The sequence below is a fragment of the Colletotrichum higginsianum genome, chromosome 6 (assembly GCF_001672515.1).
Source record: "Colletotrichum higginsianum IMI 349063 chromosome 6, whole genome shotgun sequence".
Classification (NCBI taxonomy): domain Eukaryota; kingdom Fungi; phylum Ascomycota; class Sordariomycetes; order Glomerellales; family Glomerellaceae; genus Colletotrichum; species Colletotrichum higginsianum.
Window position 1 is genome coordinate 4,204,028 of NC_030959.1, and position 17,148 is coordinate 4,221,175.

At 52.8% G+C, this 17,148-nt stretch overlaps 6 protein-coding genes across 6 annotated transcripts; 5 read left to right on the forward strand and 1 right to left on the reverse strand.

Annotated features, from left to right (window-relative positions):
- Positions 1-576: 576 nt before the first annotated feature.
- On the forward strand, positions 577-1,632 carry CH63R_09614 (Secreted protein; the record flags this gene model as incomplete). The annotated part of the gene is made up of 1 exon (XM_018304588.1): positions 577-1,632. The coding sequence occupies one exon, from the start codon at positions 577-579 to the stop codon at positions 1,630-1,632; it is 1,056 nt and encodes a 351-aa protein (XP_018156611.1).
- Positions 1,633-5,077: 3,445 nt separating this feature from the next.
- Positions 5,078-6,365, forward strand: CH63R_09615 (Endoglucanase II; the record flags this gene model as incomplete). Its single annotated transcript, XM_018304589.1, has 8 exons — positions 5,078-5,276; positions 5,333-5,385; positions 5,448-5,553; positions 5,618-5,640; positions 5,733-5,855; positions 5,911-5,991; positions 6,045-6,120; positions 6,187-6,365. 8 exons carry the CDS (start codon positions 5,078-5,080, stop codon positions 6,363-6,365), a joined length of 840 nt encoding a protein of 279 aa, XP_018156612.1.
- Positions 6,366-7,177: 812 nt separating this feature from the next.
- CH63R_09616 (Cytochrome P450 CYP4/CYP19/CYP26 subfamilies) lies at positions 7,178-9,025 on the forward strand (the record flags this gene model as incomplete). The annotated part of the gene is made up of 3 exons (XM_018304590.1): positions 7,178-7,593; positions 7,664-8,768; positions 8,978-9,025. The coding sequence occupies 3 exons, from the start codon at positions 7,178-7,180 to the stop codon at positions 9,023-9,025; spliced, it is 1,569 nt and encodes a 522-aa protein (XP_018156613.1).
- A 486-nt stretch (positions 9,026-9,511) lies between these two features.
- Positions 9,512-10,864, reverse strand: CH63R_09617 (Alternative oxidase; the record flags this gene model as incomplete). Its single annotated transcript, XM_018304591.1, has 1 exon — positions 9,512-10,864. One exon carries the CDS (start codon positions 10,862-10,864, stop codon positions 9,512-9,514), a length of 1,353 nt encoding a protein of 450 aa, XP_018156614.1.
- A 1,419-nt stretch (positions 10,865-12,283) lies between these two features.
- CH63R_09618 (uncharacterized protein) lies at positions 12,284-13,375 on the forward strand (the record flags this gene model as incomplete). The annotated part of the gene is made up of 3 exons (XM_018304592.1): positions 12,284-12,415; positions 12,973-13,159; positions 13,206-13,375. 3 exons carry the CDS (start codon positions 12,284-12,286, stop codon positions 13,373-13,375), a joined length of 489 nt encoding a protein of 162 aa, XP_018156615.1.
- A 1,574-nt stretch (positions 13,376-14,949) lies between these two features.
- CH63R_09619 (uncharacterized protein) lies at positions 14,950-15,393 on the forward strand (the record flags this gene model as incomplete). Its single annotated transcript, XM_018304593.1, has 1 exon — positions 14,950-15,393. The coding sequence occupies one exon, from the start codon at positions 14,950-14,952 to the stop codon at positions 15,391-15,393; it is 444 nt and encodes a 147-aa protein (XP_018156616.1).
- Positions 15,394-17,148: the final 1,755 nt, after the last annotated feature.

The following is a 17,148-nucleotide window of genomic DNA, read 5'->3' on the forward strand; positions in this document are numbered from 1 at the left end:
TCGGAATAGACTAAGCCTTAGTGGGCCGGCCCTTTCCTGGCAAAGACGCTTCGACGGTTTAGATAGAGTGCGCTAATGCGCCATATACCATAGGTAGTGTACACGAACCCGAGAAAGCCGACCTGCGTGTCGCCTATATGTGAGACTGGAGGCTCGGTTCCTAGTTTCCAGCTATCTCTTGGCCATCATAACCCAGCGTTGGCCTCGTGCCGCGAATTCCGATTCTACAGTAGGGTGTGACTACAGGATTCCTAAAGACACTCTGGGAGGCGAGGAGATGGGCATCGCCAGAGGCAGCCCAGCCATATTGGGGGCCATCATCGTGGAATACAAAAGTACAGTTTAGCCGTCGCACCAGAGTTCAGATCTTCTCCCGTTCCATCTTTCTGTCATTCTTTTATCCTACCAGAGAATCTTTCACTCTCTGGATCTCTTTCTCTCACTCATTTGTTTCTTTTCTTTTCTTTTTGTTGCTGTGCAACATACTATTCAACCCTCGAAAAATACAGTTGAACACTTGTCGACACAATCCTTCCCCAGCTCCACAATAACATCAGACCCCATCCCATGGAGACAATGTCTTTCCTCACCACCGCTCTCGTCCTCGCGAGCACCGCCCAGGCGTACCACCAGATCAACGCCAAGGTCGCCTTCCGCAAGAACATCGACCCTATCGTCCAGCCCGGCGAGTATACCAGCCACATGCACACGTTCTTCGGCTCGGACCAGGTCACCGTCAATACAAAGACCAGCGCCGAGGCACAGACGGGCTGCAACACCAACGACAATCCCAACGACTTGTCCATCTACTGGATTCCGACCCTGTACGGCGTCAAGGGCGGGGACCGCATCCCCATCGAGCCCCTCTCCTTCAAGGCCTACTACAACAACATAGGCGATGCCGAGGTCACCTTCCCCCAAGACTTCAAGGTCGTCGCCGGCAACGCCGACGCCACCTCCCAGGCCGACGTCGACGCCCGCTCCAGGCTCGAATGGTTCTGCAACGTCGGCGGCGGCCAAGGCACCAAGGACGCCTCGGCCTTCCCCACGTCCACCTGCGACCGCGGCCGCCTCCAGGCCATCCTGACCTTCCAAGACTGCTTCAACCCGGCCACCATGGCGACCGCCTACTCTGGAGGCGAGCACCGCCAAAACAGCAACTGGTGCCCAACCGGCATGAAGCGCATCCCCCAGCTGCGCTTCTCCGTTCGCTACGACGTGTCCGCCGCCGGCAGCTGGAACGGCGTCGCGCCCCTGGAGCTCGCCAGCGGGCCCTCGTACAGCTTCCACGGCGACTTCATCAACGGCTGGCTCCCCGAAGCCGCCGAGAACCTCATGGCCGCCACTGACAAGCGCGAGTGGCAGCCTGTCGGCGGCCCAGGCCGCGCCCAGGCCTGCACTCCCGCCGACCCTGACCCGGAGAACGGCACCTCGGACTGGGCAGAGAGTGTTCGCGCCATGGAGGGCGCGGGTAACAACGCGGTAGCACCCACCGTCCCTGGGGCTACGGTTGAAGCTAAGGAGACTCCCGCCACTCCCGCCACCGAGGAGGACGACATTTGCTACAGGAAGAGGGCTCTCAGGGCCATGAAACGCGTAAGCCGCATTGCTCGCCTCTCCGTCCGCATCTAAGCGAGGCTCGTATTCTGTCATTCCCCGCGGGGACTCTGATGCCAAACACAACGCACTCATGCCGGGTCTGATGCCTTGAATGTCAAGTTTGCTTGACGCCTTCACTCTGTATACTTCTTTTTTTCAGTCTATGACTCCACTCGAGACAAAATACATATACCTCTTGATGAGCTATAGTCAAAACCCTGACAATCTGTCATGTACCATGGTTCGTGATGTTAGATGCGACCCTGCTCCTTTGATGGAAGAACCCACGGAACCGCCCCTCGGAAGTTATGCCCACCGACTCGAAGCAATCAGGCGTCATCGCATGCATGGATTGATAGTTGGCCCATCGGCTCAAATGATGACTTCAGAGCACCAGAAGATATGCCACTGCCGTTCCTGTTCGTTGGATCCTTGTCCTACCTTATCTATAAAGCCAAGAAGGTCTTCTCCGAAGCGAGGGAGCTCCGCCGGCAGCGATCCCCTCTCTCTACAAACGCTCAGAGGCCAGATGGAGATCGTCCGTTCATGCACGGCTCAAACCCCTTCCAAGCTGCTTGCCAGCCCTAAACTGCTTCCAGGCTCTAATAAAAAATCACGCGCCTACTGACACACTTCAACGTAAGTAAGAGGGACCACAGCAATATTTTTTCCCTTACCCCTGTGCCAGCCATTCGGGATCTCCAGGCGAGGAGTACACAGGGTAAGGATTTAGGGGTTGTGAAACACACCAAGGGCCCAGGCTGGAGGTCGGGGCCCGGCGAGAAACAGCTGGAAGCGCCGCAGTGAACGATGGCCAGTCCGGAATGACCCTCGAAGGGATTTGTCAGTTTGCCTCGTCAGCTGTTATTGGCGACAGGTGCGCGGGGGGGGGGGGGGGGGGGGGGGCAGTTTGTGGGTTTTTTATTTTCGCCGAACGCTTGACTCCGTTGCCCAGAATATGCCGAGATCCGGCCCCGTCGTGAATGAGGATAACGCGGCACGTCCATCGGTTAAATCCAAGTATCAGCGGCAACAAGCCCCACGATGTAGGCAGCATGAATACGATGGAGCCATCGAATCCAATGTAAGCTTAGCCCTTCTAATCTCGCTTCTTGGGAAGTCAGAAGAGACCAATCATTGTCCGTAAAGGTAGCGGACATGGGAATGCCAACCTCACTGATTCGTCTGATGTCGCTAAAGCTGGAATTTACGTCCGCGGCACTAGTTACTTGAACGGGAATGGTGTTGAGAGGAATACGCTTATTCCAGGTGATATCCACCCTAAGGGGTGGCTTAAAAGTGGATTGGATGGTTTGACTTACACCGATCACCACCATACAATCTGGGTTGGCCTTGTAGGAAATGACAAGTCGTTATAAGCAGCCGCGTTCACTGTGTCGTGAATGCAAAGGCTGTAGTGGAGAGATATTCTAGCGTTGGCACAAGAAGTAGAGCTTTTGTGGTTCATCACATGCGCGCGTGCTAAGCGATGTTCTCGCACCTGCTGTCACTTAACTTACATGGGTAGAGTAGTTAATCAGCACATGCTCCATCGTATACGCCAGACTCGCTCCTCATCAAGTTCACAGTACAACTTAACCTCACTAGGTAAGTCATGCTTGGTCGACCGTGCTTGTTTGCTGTGGCCGCCATCTCAAGTTTAGCTATATACGGTACAGAATGGGGTCACAATTGTCGGTCAAAAAGAAAGAGTCCGAGATACATGATACGCCATTCAGCTAGGGGGTCGCAGGGCCTGGGTACTACAGTGCAGCTGCAACTGATGCGAGTGATGAGGGTGGCGTTGAAAGAACGAAGAAGATATAGACAAGACTAAGACTAAGTCGGATGTCGACTGTTGGCAGGTTGTTGGTGCGCCTTTTGCTCAAACAGGCGACGGCTTGCATGCCGCCCTAGTCCTGACTCACACACCAAGGAACTACCTAAGCCAGCCAAGCCCGAATATCCGTGTGCGTGCTTCTTTTCCCTCCAATTTTAACAATACCCCCCTTCTTAGCGCGTGATCTTGCAAAGCTTTGCCTGATATGCCTGGTCCCTATATTGGTAAGGCTACTAAGGACAGGGTACGTTAGGTGAGCTGCATCCTAGTTTAATACGAGCCATACTTTGCCAATGTCGTACAGTGCGGTATCCTAAACTGTCCCTAAAACCCCGACCTCGTCGACCATGTGGTACTGAAAAGTCCCTCATCGCGGTGAAGTTTGTGACTTCTGTGTCACAGTGACCCTTTGGACTGCTTGCAACCCCGGCACGGGGAGTTTCAACGGCGGTGACAGCAGCAGCTCATCGTCGGCGGTGCGCTCATTAGTGACCTCAGACGAGCTGCAAGACGCCTAACAAGAGTTCGTTAACTAAAGCCCTGGAAGTAGTCTCAGGCTGAAACGCCTCCCGGCCATTTGATGAGTTGTCGGAAAAATCGATAGATCGCGTATGTCGATATCTGCCATTGTGCGCTGCCGTGTAGGCATAAGGGGGGTGGCAGCAAAAAGGGTGTAAGTGAGCAATAGATGGGGCCCGCGGCCAAGTGGACTCTATCTTTGGTCCGGTTCAAGAAGGGAACGACGGGCACCTCAAAATGAACAGGAACCGAAATTACTCACGGGTGAACTACGTGTCTCGAATGCTTCGCCACGTCTTAACCGAGCGTGATGCAGTGAAGTCTAGATTGGTAAATGGATGCATCTCACTTTACAGTGTGGTGCTTTTATGACAGGTTACATGGCGAGGGCCCATGTGGTACGCCCTTCTGGAGTGAAATGTCGCAAAGTGCCTTGATCACTGGGGGATTGAATTAGCAGCAGGGAAGATACCTGGCAGAGGTGCAAGACTTTTTTGCCTGCAATCTCACCAGATCTGCTTCTATCGGTAATAGCGGTGAGGTTAGAGCCAGAAACACCTTCCTAACAGTTTGGCAGGTGCCGATATGTAAATTATTCTGTGTTAAACAGGGTGTTTCAGAACGATGGGCCGCCACATAATCATCAATAAATCCGCAACGCAGATTCAACCCGCCAGCGGCATCTAACAAGGGAGGAAGGTCATCCACATTGCAACAGCATTGGAGTTACCATTTGATTGCGGCTCGCTTATCTCAATGACAGGTTTGCAAAAGAAGTCGAGTTCACTTCTGTCGATCTATATAAGTACCTGCCTTTGCCGTCGATTAATAGTGAAGCTTACTAGTAGGCCAGCACCGGTTGCTTGAAGCTTCTCAGACACTCATTTAAGATTCTCTTTCAAAATTTCCATTCATTAAGTTTGTTATTTCAATATTCTCATTCCAAGTCTCCCATTCCAAACCCTCCTTCAAAACTCTCATTTGCTACAGCACGAATTCGAAGATGAGACTGCACCTTCCTCTCCCCCTGGCCACCGTGGCATTGGCACACACCATTATGCAATCATTCAACGGACATCCACAGGGATCAGGAATTTACATGCCAGCAGATGACTCGGTATGAACCAGAAAACAAACACTGCGCTTCTCGAAAGAAAAGAAAAAGGACTAATTCTCATGTTCCAGTTCATTTCCGACGTGAATTCGAACTCGATGGCTTGTAACGGCGCTCCCGTAGGATATTTCACATCTTCTTCAGACGTTCACACCATTGAGGCGGGCTCCGAGGTGACGGGAGCATGGCTTCACACATTGACAAGTACGTGCGCAATACTGCAAGCAGAATAGCGAGATTACTAATCGCCACTATATCAGGCACTGGGCCTGATGAATTCGCCGACAACAAAGTCATCGATTCTTCTCACAAGGTACTTGAAACTGGAATACCCATGACCTCAGTTCAGCCACACAACTTACACCAAAAAAACAGGGACCAGTGTCTGTGTGGATGAAGAAGGTGTCCGATGCAACCAAGAACCCATCTTCTGGCCCTGGCGATGGTTGGTTCAAGATCTCCGAAGATGGCTACACCAATGGTTTGTGATTTCATGACATGAAAATATGGCTCCGGGGGCTTGACTAATAAATTCCGTGGTGTAGGCAAATGGGGCGTTGACAATCTGGTATATGCTTTCCGCCCTCGTGCTCCAAGATACACACCATCTCGGTCGAGATTTGGCCTGACGACGTACGTACCCTGCTAACACGAGTGCAGATTGCTGCTGGTGGGATTCAAAAGGCAACTGTTCCCAAATGCATCGCCAACGGGGACTACCTTGTCCGCTTCGAGATTCTCGCCTTGCATTCGGCCTCCAAGCCTGGTGACGCACAGTTCTATGTGGGTAGTTACATTCTCCGATCAACAAAACATCGTGTGCTGACTACTGTACAAGATGGAATGCGCGCAAGTCCGTGTAACAGGTGGCACCGGCGCTGAAACACCAACTACTGTCTCAATTCCTGGAGTGTATAAGGTATGTTTAGGTCATCATAGCCTTGAAACGCCCGAGACTAACACAATGAACAGGCAGATGACCCTGGTGTCACCGTCATGATCTGGAACAATTTTGGAAAGCCATACCCGTCCAGCTATAGTGTTCCTGGTACGACATCTTTTGGAAAACCAGTCCCCGCTCTCTGATTGCATTGTGTTCTAATGAGATGTATAGGACCGCGTCCATTCCAATGCAGCGGCTCGTCCAGTGAAGGGAACAACACCGTTGAGACCAGCACCCCCGTCAAGACCAATACTCCCGTCAAGACCAACAACCCCGTCAAGAGTGGTGTCTGCTCCTCCAGCAAGGGCGGGAAAAATCGTAGCGGTAGACGGATGTTCAAGAGGATGTGATGCGGTGATTAAGGACAAGACAAGGCTATTTTGTTGTGATGGGTTGAAGTTGGAGGGTGGTGATGGTGATGAGAGGGGAATGTGAGTTTTAGGTGTGCGCGTGTGGACAGTGTCCCAAAGTGTGTAGGTTGTTGACTTTTACTCGACTATGCCGAGGTAACCAAAGAAATTCAAAAAAGAATTCGGTGCCGGGGGCCTCAACAGCCGCCGACACCGGATTGTGGATATCGGAGCGCATTCGCGATGAACCTTCGGAGCCGTGATTTCCGACCGGCAAACACGGCAAGTTAGTTTCCTGGCCCGTTTTTCTTGCCAAGTCCTAGAGACACACCAAGATTGCTGTCGTGCTTGCTGTGCTGTACTGGGCGCTAGCCAATCTGGCGAGCTGTAAACTGGTTGCGAACCAATCCAATCACACAAACCTACTAATGGTGTTGGGAGTAAGTTTAAGCTCCATAACAGGTATTATGGAGCTGTGATCCACAGCCTAAGTGACTCTTACTGGCCAGATTTGTGCAGAGGGTGCACAAGAATTTCCAAGTACTTATTGCTAAGGTAATCAAGGAAGCACAGCCATATCTACCCAACAGAGGGGGGTTTTTACTTTTGCCTGCTACCATAGTACGTGCTCCGGTAATCGCGGAGAGCTGTTTGGTGGACTTAAAGCCTGACTGACCCCCCACCACCCACCAACCCACCCATTGCCGCACGCAGTCCATGCAACCACCACCATTCTCACACCACTGTCCACGCAAACAAATATCCGTACGAGTTTAGTGCACACACTTTTTGAACCGTTGTTTCACTGCACGATGTGGTACCTCGCGAGACTCGGAGCCTACCTCCTGGTCCCCTTTGCGGTTGTTTGGTTTTTACAGCGAATGCTGACGGCCAGCCTCCATTCACAAAGTGAGAAGCGCCTCGGTTGTCAGCGTGCACCGGTCAGAATCAACAAACGTCTAGGTGGCATCGACCATATTGCAAGGCTGCTTCGTGCAGACCGGAAAGGCCAGGTTCCGACCGAGTATCTGAAGATCTACAAAGAGCAGAAAGATCATACCTACGAGCAGACCATTTTGGGCACCAAACAGATCATGACAATCGATCCTCTCAACATCCAGGCTATTCTCGCCATCCAGTTCCATGACTTCGAAATTGGGTCAATTCGGCGAGACAATTTTGCACCTTTGTTAGGTGGCGGCATCTTTACTGCAGACGGCAAGTTTTGGTATGTTGGTAGACGTCTAGACGTCTCTTTGAGACACGACACTCTCTGTGACACACTAACAAGTGAAAAGGGAACATTCTCGAGCGCTTCTTCGACCGCAATTTGCTCGTGCGCAGGTCGCAGACCTTGAGCTCGAAGAAACCCATTTCAAGCTTATGATGCAGTCGTTGAGAACAGACTCCTCAGGATGGACCCCAGTTGTCGACATGAAGCCTCTTTTTTTCCGCTTCACAATTGACACCGCCACTGAGTTCCTTTTTGGTACCAGTGTTCACTCCCAGACCCAGACTAGTTCTGGTACGGGAGGCTCGGATTTGCGCTCCATTGTTGACGCGTTTGATCGCTGTACGGCTGTCCTGGGAATCCGCACCCGATTATCCGGACTCTACTGGCTGTACAATCCCAAAGGCTTCCAAGAGGACGTCCTTGAAATTCACAAATTTGTGGACCGCTTTGTCCGTGATGCTTTGCAACGCAAGGACACCCAGGACACTAGAGAGAACGCTAGAGACACATATGTCTTCTTATACGAGCTCGTCGAGTCCATGACCGACCCTATTCAGGTTCGAAACCAGCTCTTGCACTTGCTACTTGCTGGCAGAGACACTACAGCCGGCTTACTGGGCTGGGCATTCTGGAATCTGTCCCGTAATCCCAAGGTTTACCGGAAACTGCGAGAGACGATTATTACTACCTTTGGCACCTACAAGCAACCCCGAGATATCTCTTTTGAGAGTTTGAAATCTTGCGTCTATCTCCAGCATACACTAAAAGAAACACTGCGCCTTTTCCCCCCAGTGCCCCTCAACACACGCCAAGCTGCTCGCGATACAACACTACCCAAAGGAGGTGGCGCAGACGGCCTCAGTCCCGTTTTTGTCAAGAAAGGCACGGAACTCGGCTACTCTGTATATGCAATGCATCGTAGAAAGGACATTTGGGGTGACGACGCGGAAACATTCAACCCCGATCGTTGGGCTGACAGGAAACCCGGATGGGACTACCTTCCCTTCAATGGTGGCCCTCGTATCTGCCTGGGACAGCAGTTCGCACTGACTGAGGCGGGGTATGTCTTGACAAGACTATTGCAACGGTTCGATCAAGTTGAGAACTGTGATCCTGAAACGCAGCCCATTCACTCTTACAATCTCACCAGCGCTCCAAAGCAGGTTCCTGTAAGGTTTCATGAAGATAGGACTTGAACATTCGATAGAAGAGTTGAGGGGGAAATAACAGAATGAAAACGTCAAAGCCTGTGTGTGTATGTGAAGCAATACAACGCCAAGAGGCGTTCCAAGGACATGGGAGCTCAGCGGGATGAATGCAATTGAGCTGGTACTATTGTTTGAGCTGTAGACTGTAGAACGCTAAACTTGATCGATAGCCCATACTGGTGCAGTTTGACTTGGCGGTTGGAGGTCTTCCTGATTAGTGTATCAGACTGCCTCGTGAGACCACTACGGCCCGCTACTGTTGGGTAGACGCAGGGGACCCTCCCTACTAACAGTACTGCTAGAAGTCTTAGAGGGGGTAACATGTGACGAGGGACGTGAGATAAAGAAAGCAGGGTCAGACATAGCATAGAATGGCTCTAGTCAAAAGGGAGACCTGCCTAACACGTTAAAGGACAATCAATCAGTCTCTACAAAGCGGAAAAAGGATTGTATTGTTCTGGATCCTGCGTCGATGCACTGTCGAGAATACCTGATACCCAGGAAGTAGCTTACATAAGACGCACCCCGAGATTCTGGGTGCGTCTTACTAAGCATGGGGGTCTTTTTTTCTTCCGTCTATGCACTGTCATCAAGTATGGCAACAATGACGCAAGCAGTTTGAGAATGCATCTCCAATTAAGCATGAATAAGAAACTGTCTTTCCTTCAACTAACACACCTTAGCTGCAACAGCACGGATATATACTATGGCCACAAACATGCCGCATATTCGGGGTACTTCCCTGGCACGCCATAAATCTGACTTAAATCGTCACTGAACATCTGGGGCCCCTTCAGGAACGCGTCCTTCTCCTTGGAAGTCTCCCTGGAAAAAAGATGCCTTTTCAGCGCCACGTTCCATGCAAAACTCGAGTGTCCCACGCCCCCGAATTGCGCCGCTCTCAACATGACCAGAAAGTCAATCATGCCCTTTTGATCCCACGTCAACGCATCTAGTCTCTTGCGGTTTTTCCCCGTCAGCAGGTCCTGCTTCGTCATGACCAGCACCCCACGCGGCACCGCGTCCGCCTTGAGCATCGCCACCTGCGTCTCGTTCCCGGACGCGACGTACATGACCGAGAGGCCCGACCGGCCCGCCTGGTCAAAGAAGGCGTCCGTCTGCTTGCTGTACTCGGACCACTCCCACGTTGGGTCGGCCGGGTTCCAGCTGTCGAGTGCGTCCTTCTCGGTGCGCAGGTGCGCGCCGAAAAAGTGCCTGTTGATGCTGAGGATCGTGGCGCTTGCGAGCCGCCGGACATCGGCGCGGAACTCGAGGATGGTGCCAAATGTCGTCGCGAAGACCTCGCCGTCGCTGTTGATCGGGTACGTGAGGTACGACCGGCCGAGGTCCACCATCATTGGGCCCTGCGTGGGACTCCCGGTCGGCGCGACGTCGGTGGTGTTGTTGATGTCGTCGAGCCACCGGTACAGCTGAGACTGCCACTTTTCCGGTTCCGCAATGCCCGTGCTGGCAACTTGCTCTTCATCGACGAGGGACTCCGGGAAGAGGCCGAGGGACCATGTCCGCGCTGGGCCCAGAGACTCGTAGACCTCGTCCGTGTCGTTGTAGAGCCGCAGCTGAGGGCACGAGAGGTACAGCGAGTCGATGAAGTGTTGTCTGTCGAAGAGGTACTCCATCTTCTGTCGCCGCCCCGTCCGGATGTGGGAGATATCCGAGTCGTTGCGCTCGAAGATGCGCGGCATGACCAACGAGCCCCCAGCCAGCATCGTGTATCGCACGCAGTTCAAGATCGAGTTGCGGATGTTGCCGATTCCGCCGACGTTGTTGTCGCATGTAAACACAACCCGCATCGCCTTCCCCGCGTCCCACTCTGTCTTGTCGCAAACCGCCCGAATGACGTCGGAATTGATCGGCTCCAAGTCATAGACGTCCTGGTGGGATAGTCGCGGAATCCATGCAAGACTCGAATCCATGCCAGCGCGGTTGAGGCACGGCTGCTCACGGAACACCCACAGGAACAGGAAAAAGACGCCCACAGCAGCCATGTTGGTGAAGCGGCTGGAGCGCCGTGCCGGGCACCATCCGATGATGCCCATGGTGTGGTTATTGTGGGTATAGGGCTGCGACTGAAGCGGTCTCTAGAACGGATCCCCATGGGCCCATGATGGGGAAAGGCGAAGGACTTTGAGTGAGGTTTTAAGAGTTTTCCCAAGAGGGAGGATTTCATCCCTTGTGTGCCAACGCTGCATTCCAGAGCATCGCCCAAGGCTTGCAGCCTATCCCTTAATTAGCCCATGCAAAAGACATGATATCTACGTCTGACTAAGTGTAACGTGGTACTAGTCATCCCCCGGGTGTGTCTCCTCCAAGTTCTATTTCGGGGCTGCCTCCGGTCAACTCCCCGCTCGGGCCCTGTCAAGGCCCTATTTTCGGCGCTAGTGCGGGGAAAACCTTCGGGGTGGAACCCTGCATGCGGAACAGCTTTTGGCGCCCGGGCCACGTTCGGCCGGGACAAGGAAACAACCCCCCAAAGTTTTGCAGTCAGGGGTGAAGGGAATCAGCAACAATACTTGGTACATAGTTGTCAACTTCCTGAGCCAGGAATGTCTGAGAGCCTTTGCTGTGCCGCTGAGGAGAGAGGTCGCTGGTATTCATGTTGGCGAAGGGTTTGCGACGAATATATGGTGCTTCTTGCCATCATATGTCTACGGCGAAGTCATCTTGAGGCTGCACCGAAGCGAACATCAAGCCGAAGACGCCATTGCGCGTGGGTCCTGCAGGCTGGCGGCGGGTTTGGTTGATGGAGGTGGCGGCAAGTAGCAACGTAAAGTTGCGAAAATTCGACCCTCGGGCTGTTCAGAACGTTGCTAGACGCTCTTATAGGACAACACAAGGCTTTCCTGTCTGCGGCGTTTATGCCAGTGTACAGGACCAAATGTGCGGCACAAGCTGGCTGATGGAAGTGGCGAGAAGAAGAATGTACGCCCAAGTTGTTGATTACGACCACATGATGGTCGAGGGCTTTCAAAACAAGGACGACATTGTGAAGTTTGTCAACTTAGTACATGACTGCCATCTAGGTGAGTTGGAAGACCTCAGAAGGACCAGCCAAATCATGATGGCCACGAAGCTTTGAAGAAACGGCGTAGGCTGAGGCCTTCCTGGTATTGTCGCACGTCAACCTCTAGTCACAACACAGAGTGTACACGCCAAGGTCGGCGCCCATTTCGCTAAAGATTCAACCAAAGGTTGTGTGCAATAGAATCCATCTTTTACAACCAGTGGGGGAGAGGGATGCAGAAGCACACATGTCCTAAATGCTACACACAAGCAAGCAGGCCAAGGTTTCCTATGCCATATGACCAGGGTTTGTCGAGCATCATAACCTGCCCGACAAGATCTAGGGTACCGTCGTCCAAGGTAGCACTGAAAACTTTCCGTTTAACTTTGGTTCGTACTGAGCATGCAGCATGCCCATGGTTAGGTAGGATGACCAGGACGAGCCAGGGGATATCATGGTTGACATCAACCATTTCAATGGCCGAGGCACCCACTCTCAGCAGTTGAGCCTTGCGGCACCCGCAGTCTATTATGGACACAGTATCTTCACCATGGCCACCAAGACACCAGGTGTCACAGAAGAATTAGTAAGTGACTTATAATTCTTCCCATCTCATCCATTAGATTACTGAAAGTTCTACTCATGCCTCTTATGCCCCTTGTGCCTCTCATCTGAATAGCACACACACACGCACTTAGAGACGATGTTTGCTTGCGTGCTGAATCCTTTCCTTTCTCGTGCCCCAGCATTTCGATGGAAATTTTCTCTTGAGCACAATGCAGAACCTCCGATACCCCTCGCGACACGTGCGTCTGATCGACCTCCATCCACATCGTCCGTCACAGTATCATCCCTCGCATCTCCCACATGGGAATCTAGGGACTTCACAAGGCCCTTGGCTGCTTAGGGAAACTCCACCAGCGCTTCACCTGGCACAAGATTGATCAGGCCTTCAAGCGGCGGTACCAGGCGGATGACGCCTGCAGGCCACGGCGCGTCGGAGTCAAGGAGTTACTTGGTGATGGGCAGGAAGAGATATGGCGGTATGTATTGCCCATTCTACTGAAGTGGCTTCCTCTGTTGCCTGAAGCATCCCCCATCTTCTTTTTTTGCAAGTGTGAATGTACATGCTGACCATTTCAGGTATCCCGACTTCATGCAGAAGTGGAGTGGCTTGGGCCCAACTGGGACAGTGATGAATCGCCTTTGAGTCTGAAGCAGAAGAAGAAGGGCAAGGCTAAGTCTTATCCACCCTCACCGGTCGAACCAGAGGCCGAGGAAGCGGGCCAAGGGGAGTTGAACGGCCACAAGAGGCTGTGGGCGCCAAGGGGTTAGCCCTAATACCGTTCCAGTCACCAACCTGTACGCCGGTCTAGCGAACCACTTGTGCACCCATTCATCCGCCAGCCCATTACCAAAACCAACAGCCGTTTCACCAAAGCCGACACCTGGACAGACCAATGCACGGCATGCAGCCTTTGAGGTTGCCACAAAGGCCCCAGCGGATCAATGTCCTGCTCCTAATCAACCAGCTTCGTCTATCTAGACCACGTCTGGGACTGTTCTCGCTTCATGAGCACCACTTCGGTGCAGCCGGCAGTGTCTCGTCCATGACAATACCGCCCCCGATGCCTATGACCCGCAATGGCTTCACAGTGTCTCCTAACCTTCCCCTAATGCCGGGCACATTCGTGAATACCCCACCTCCTAACGAACACATCACACCAGCCTGCAGCATCTTAATAGCTTAACTTATCTGTAGTTACAAGCTTCTTGACCGAGGGCCCGCAAAGCAGTACCTGGAGCTGCACAAGGTCTCTAAGATATAACGCAAGGAGCAGAAATCGGATTGGGGATGACCCCCTCCGGACCTGTCCACCCTTGCAGGTCCGATCTGACAAATTAGGTATGCTGCTGGGATGTTACGCATAAGGTAGGGCGAGGGACTGCACAACTCAGGCTCACTTGTTGTGTTGATAGAAGGGGTGAAAGGTGGACTTTGTGATACGGCTAAGGAAGCGTTTCCGGCTTGGACGGATGCTTGGATGGTGGCTGCTGGTGTGTTGTTCTCTGGGTTGTAGAGAGGCTGATGACGTTGTTGAACACGCCCTTTGGTGTTGGAAATTCTAGGTTTGTGTGCGATCTAGTAAGCATTGACTGCTTGTTGCTTGAATAAGGGCAAGTCTTTTGCGGACGTTATGGACGGAGGTCTGGCGAGGCGGGATGAAGAAGGTTCGGAGGATGGGCATATGATGCTGTAAAACCTAGGAGGGACCTCTGGACAGAGTGCGTTGATGTTTCTTTCTCTTTTCCCTGCTGCAGGCAATATACGGGCGGCAGTAATGGGGCTTGGACTGATTATGGCTCGGTTTCCTTTGGGTTGGAAAAGGGGAAAAGAAGAAAGCGACATAACAAATGGTGATGGCTTATGGATCATTTAGTCGGCAGCTTGGTAAGAAAGGACGTGGCTAAGCTGACTTAATTGAAAGCTGGATCTTCCTTGATGCATAAAGACGTCCACTCCCCAAAGTGGTATGTTGAAATCAGCCAGCTAGCTCTGCCTGCGCTAACGCAGCAGCCCCGAAGATACGGCGGCGCGGCGGCACGGGGCCCCGGGGCACACGGGCGGGAAGAGTGGGGCCGATGGTTCACGCATGCACGGCATCCTGTCCAACAGGCTTAAGTATTGCAAACTCTACACACCTTTCACATTCGTTTTAGAAAGGTTATTGCAGAAGGGACTTTGCCCGAAACCCTTCCTCACAAGAGGCAACAGAAATCATCAATATAATACTCTTGTCGCTTCACCCTGCCAAATGGCTGCACCGTTGTACGATATCTTCACCATGTGGTGCCCACATGGTGGTTTTCATGACAGGTACATTCTGTTGCCGGAGAGCACGCCAAGAAGTGCCTGGAGCTGCACTGTTCTACGATATCTCCAGGTAAAGGATATTCTTCCCAGTTGCACACACACACACGCACATCCACACAATTGAACCCTATCGCTTCACACATGTCCTCCCTTTCGTCATTCTCCCCAAGCAGTGTCTCTACATCCATTTCAAGAGTACAGTCCTCATCTACATACTCCAACAAGGTGAGTCAGACCTTGGCAACATGGCCTGCGAAGCTAATAAACTTAGCAAGCCGGCCCACGATGCGCACGACTTTACCAACCGCATCCCCAGCTTCCGCTACGGCCTTCTCCGCCGTCTCTACCGCGGCCCGGGACGCGTCGACCGCCCGGCCCGCATGCCTGGCCGATATGCCGGTCCAGCCGCAAGTCGCCAATTTCTCGCGCATCATGCCATCTATGTCCTGGAACGTCCTCTTTGTTTCCTCGACGTTGTAGTCGCTCAGGCGCTGGTCCGTGACCTTCTGGAGGTCATCAAAGTACCGGGTGAAATCCTGATGTTTCTGGGCCTCGACCAACGCCGGCCGCGCAGCCTCCAGCTCGGTCTCGGCCGTCTTCTTGGCACGATTCAGCTCCTGCAGCTTTTGCCGATTCAGGGACAGCTTCTCGGTGACGATCACCAGCTTCTCTTGGGAGTTTTGGTGTGATGACTGGGCGCGAGAGTGATGAAGCCATCATCAGAGCGACGGAGTGCACTGCCTTATAGTCAGAAACAACCGGCATGGATGGATAGAAGATCCCGAGTGCCTGCCAACCAGCCAGCGTCATCAACGAACGCTGCTGTTATGGACCTGGTCTCCTTGTGCTCCGTAAAGCTCAACCTCCAAGGCCCGCGACCAAGCCACAAGGCGGATGTATCACGTGACGGACGGCATGAGCTTGTTGATCTTGCGGACGCACTCCTCGTATTCCTTGACCAAGTTGGAGTCCTGGTGGCCTGGCGGCCGATTGACGTAACTCTGGGCCATCGGGGGTGGAGCAGTGAACACGGTAGAGACCTCCGGCATCCCGTGAAATCCTCCTCCTTTTCTAGCACTCGCGTCGTGTCATAGACTGACGGATGCCATTGGATGGCGGCGGCGGCAGCAATAATGACGGCCTGTGTCTATTGTCTTGGCAGCAGTCCAAGTGGATAACAGGAGAGGGCTGAAGTGAGACTGCCTACTGCTGCTGATCTTGTGAGACCCATGTGGTCTGAAGATAATGTTCGTGGTTGTTTGACGCGGAATTAAAACGCTGCTGTTGTTCTCGTCGCTCGGCGCGCACGTTTTCCAAGGAGGCCTGCAGATTGACTTGGAGACTGGCGGCTCTAGCCGGCGTCGAGGTCCCCTGATCAGACGGGAGGAAGAGAACGCTGACGCTGATGGAGGAGGAGGGTGAGGAGGAGGAGGGCGCATGAGCGGCTGAGTGGTTGCTTTCGGCGTCGAAGCTGCTCGTCGCGCGGCTGGAGCTGGGCGCGTTACAGGGCCGTCGGAGGGCGGACAGCTGCCATATCGCGATGGAGAACCATAATCCTGCTCGGCATGGGTCAGAAGTAAGTCAACATACCCACTTTTGGAACACCCCCTCATTTGGAACACCTAAAAATGCCTCAACCCCACCACCAGCCTCCTACTTCCTCCAACTTCGAACTATCACAACAATTTCATACCTTATGCAAATAACCTCATTTTTTCAGAGGACCTTTATTCCTGCCTTATGGCCCAGTATACCGAGTATGAAGTCAATCAGGCAATCCAGGCTGTTTCAGACGGCCAAAGCCTAAGGAAGGCAGCCCGCGAATATGGCATCCCAATTACCACCCTCCACAACCGTCTCACAGGCACCCAGGCAAGGGCAGCAGCATTTTCAGACCTTCAGAGGCTTTCCCCTGACCAGGAGGCTAAGTTGGCTGAATGGGTGCGAATCCAGCATGCCCTTGGTGTTGCCCCAACCCATCAACAAGTGAGGGCATTCGCAGAACGAATCCTCTGTGCTATGGGGGACAAGGAGCCTATAGGAAAGGGCTGGATCCATGCCTTTCTAAAGAGAAACCCATCTATCAAGGTCCAGAGAAGTCGCCTTATTGACTCTAGACGTGTTAATGGAGCATCTACTGAGGTTATCAGGGACTGGTTCAAACTCCTCGCCATACCAGAGGTCAAGGGCATTAAACCATCCAATAGATACAACATGGATGAGACTGGTATCCTTGAGGGCCAGGGATCTAATGGGCTGGTGCTGGGCATGTCTGAGACGAAGTCTGTACGCAAGAAACAGCCTGGATCAAGGGCATGGGTATCCATCATCGAATGCATCTCTGCCCTGGGCCATGCCCTTGATCCCCTCATTATATATAAGGGCAAGACAGTCCAGCAGCAGTGGTTTCCTCTAGACCTTGGCCCTTATGAAGGATGGCAGTT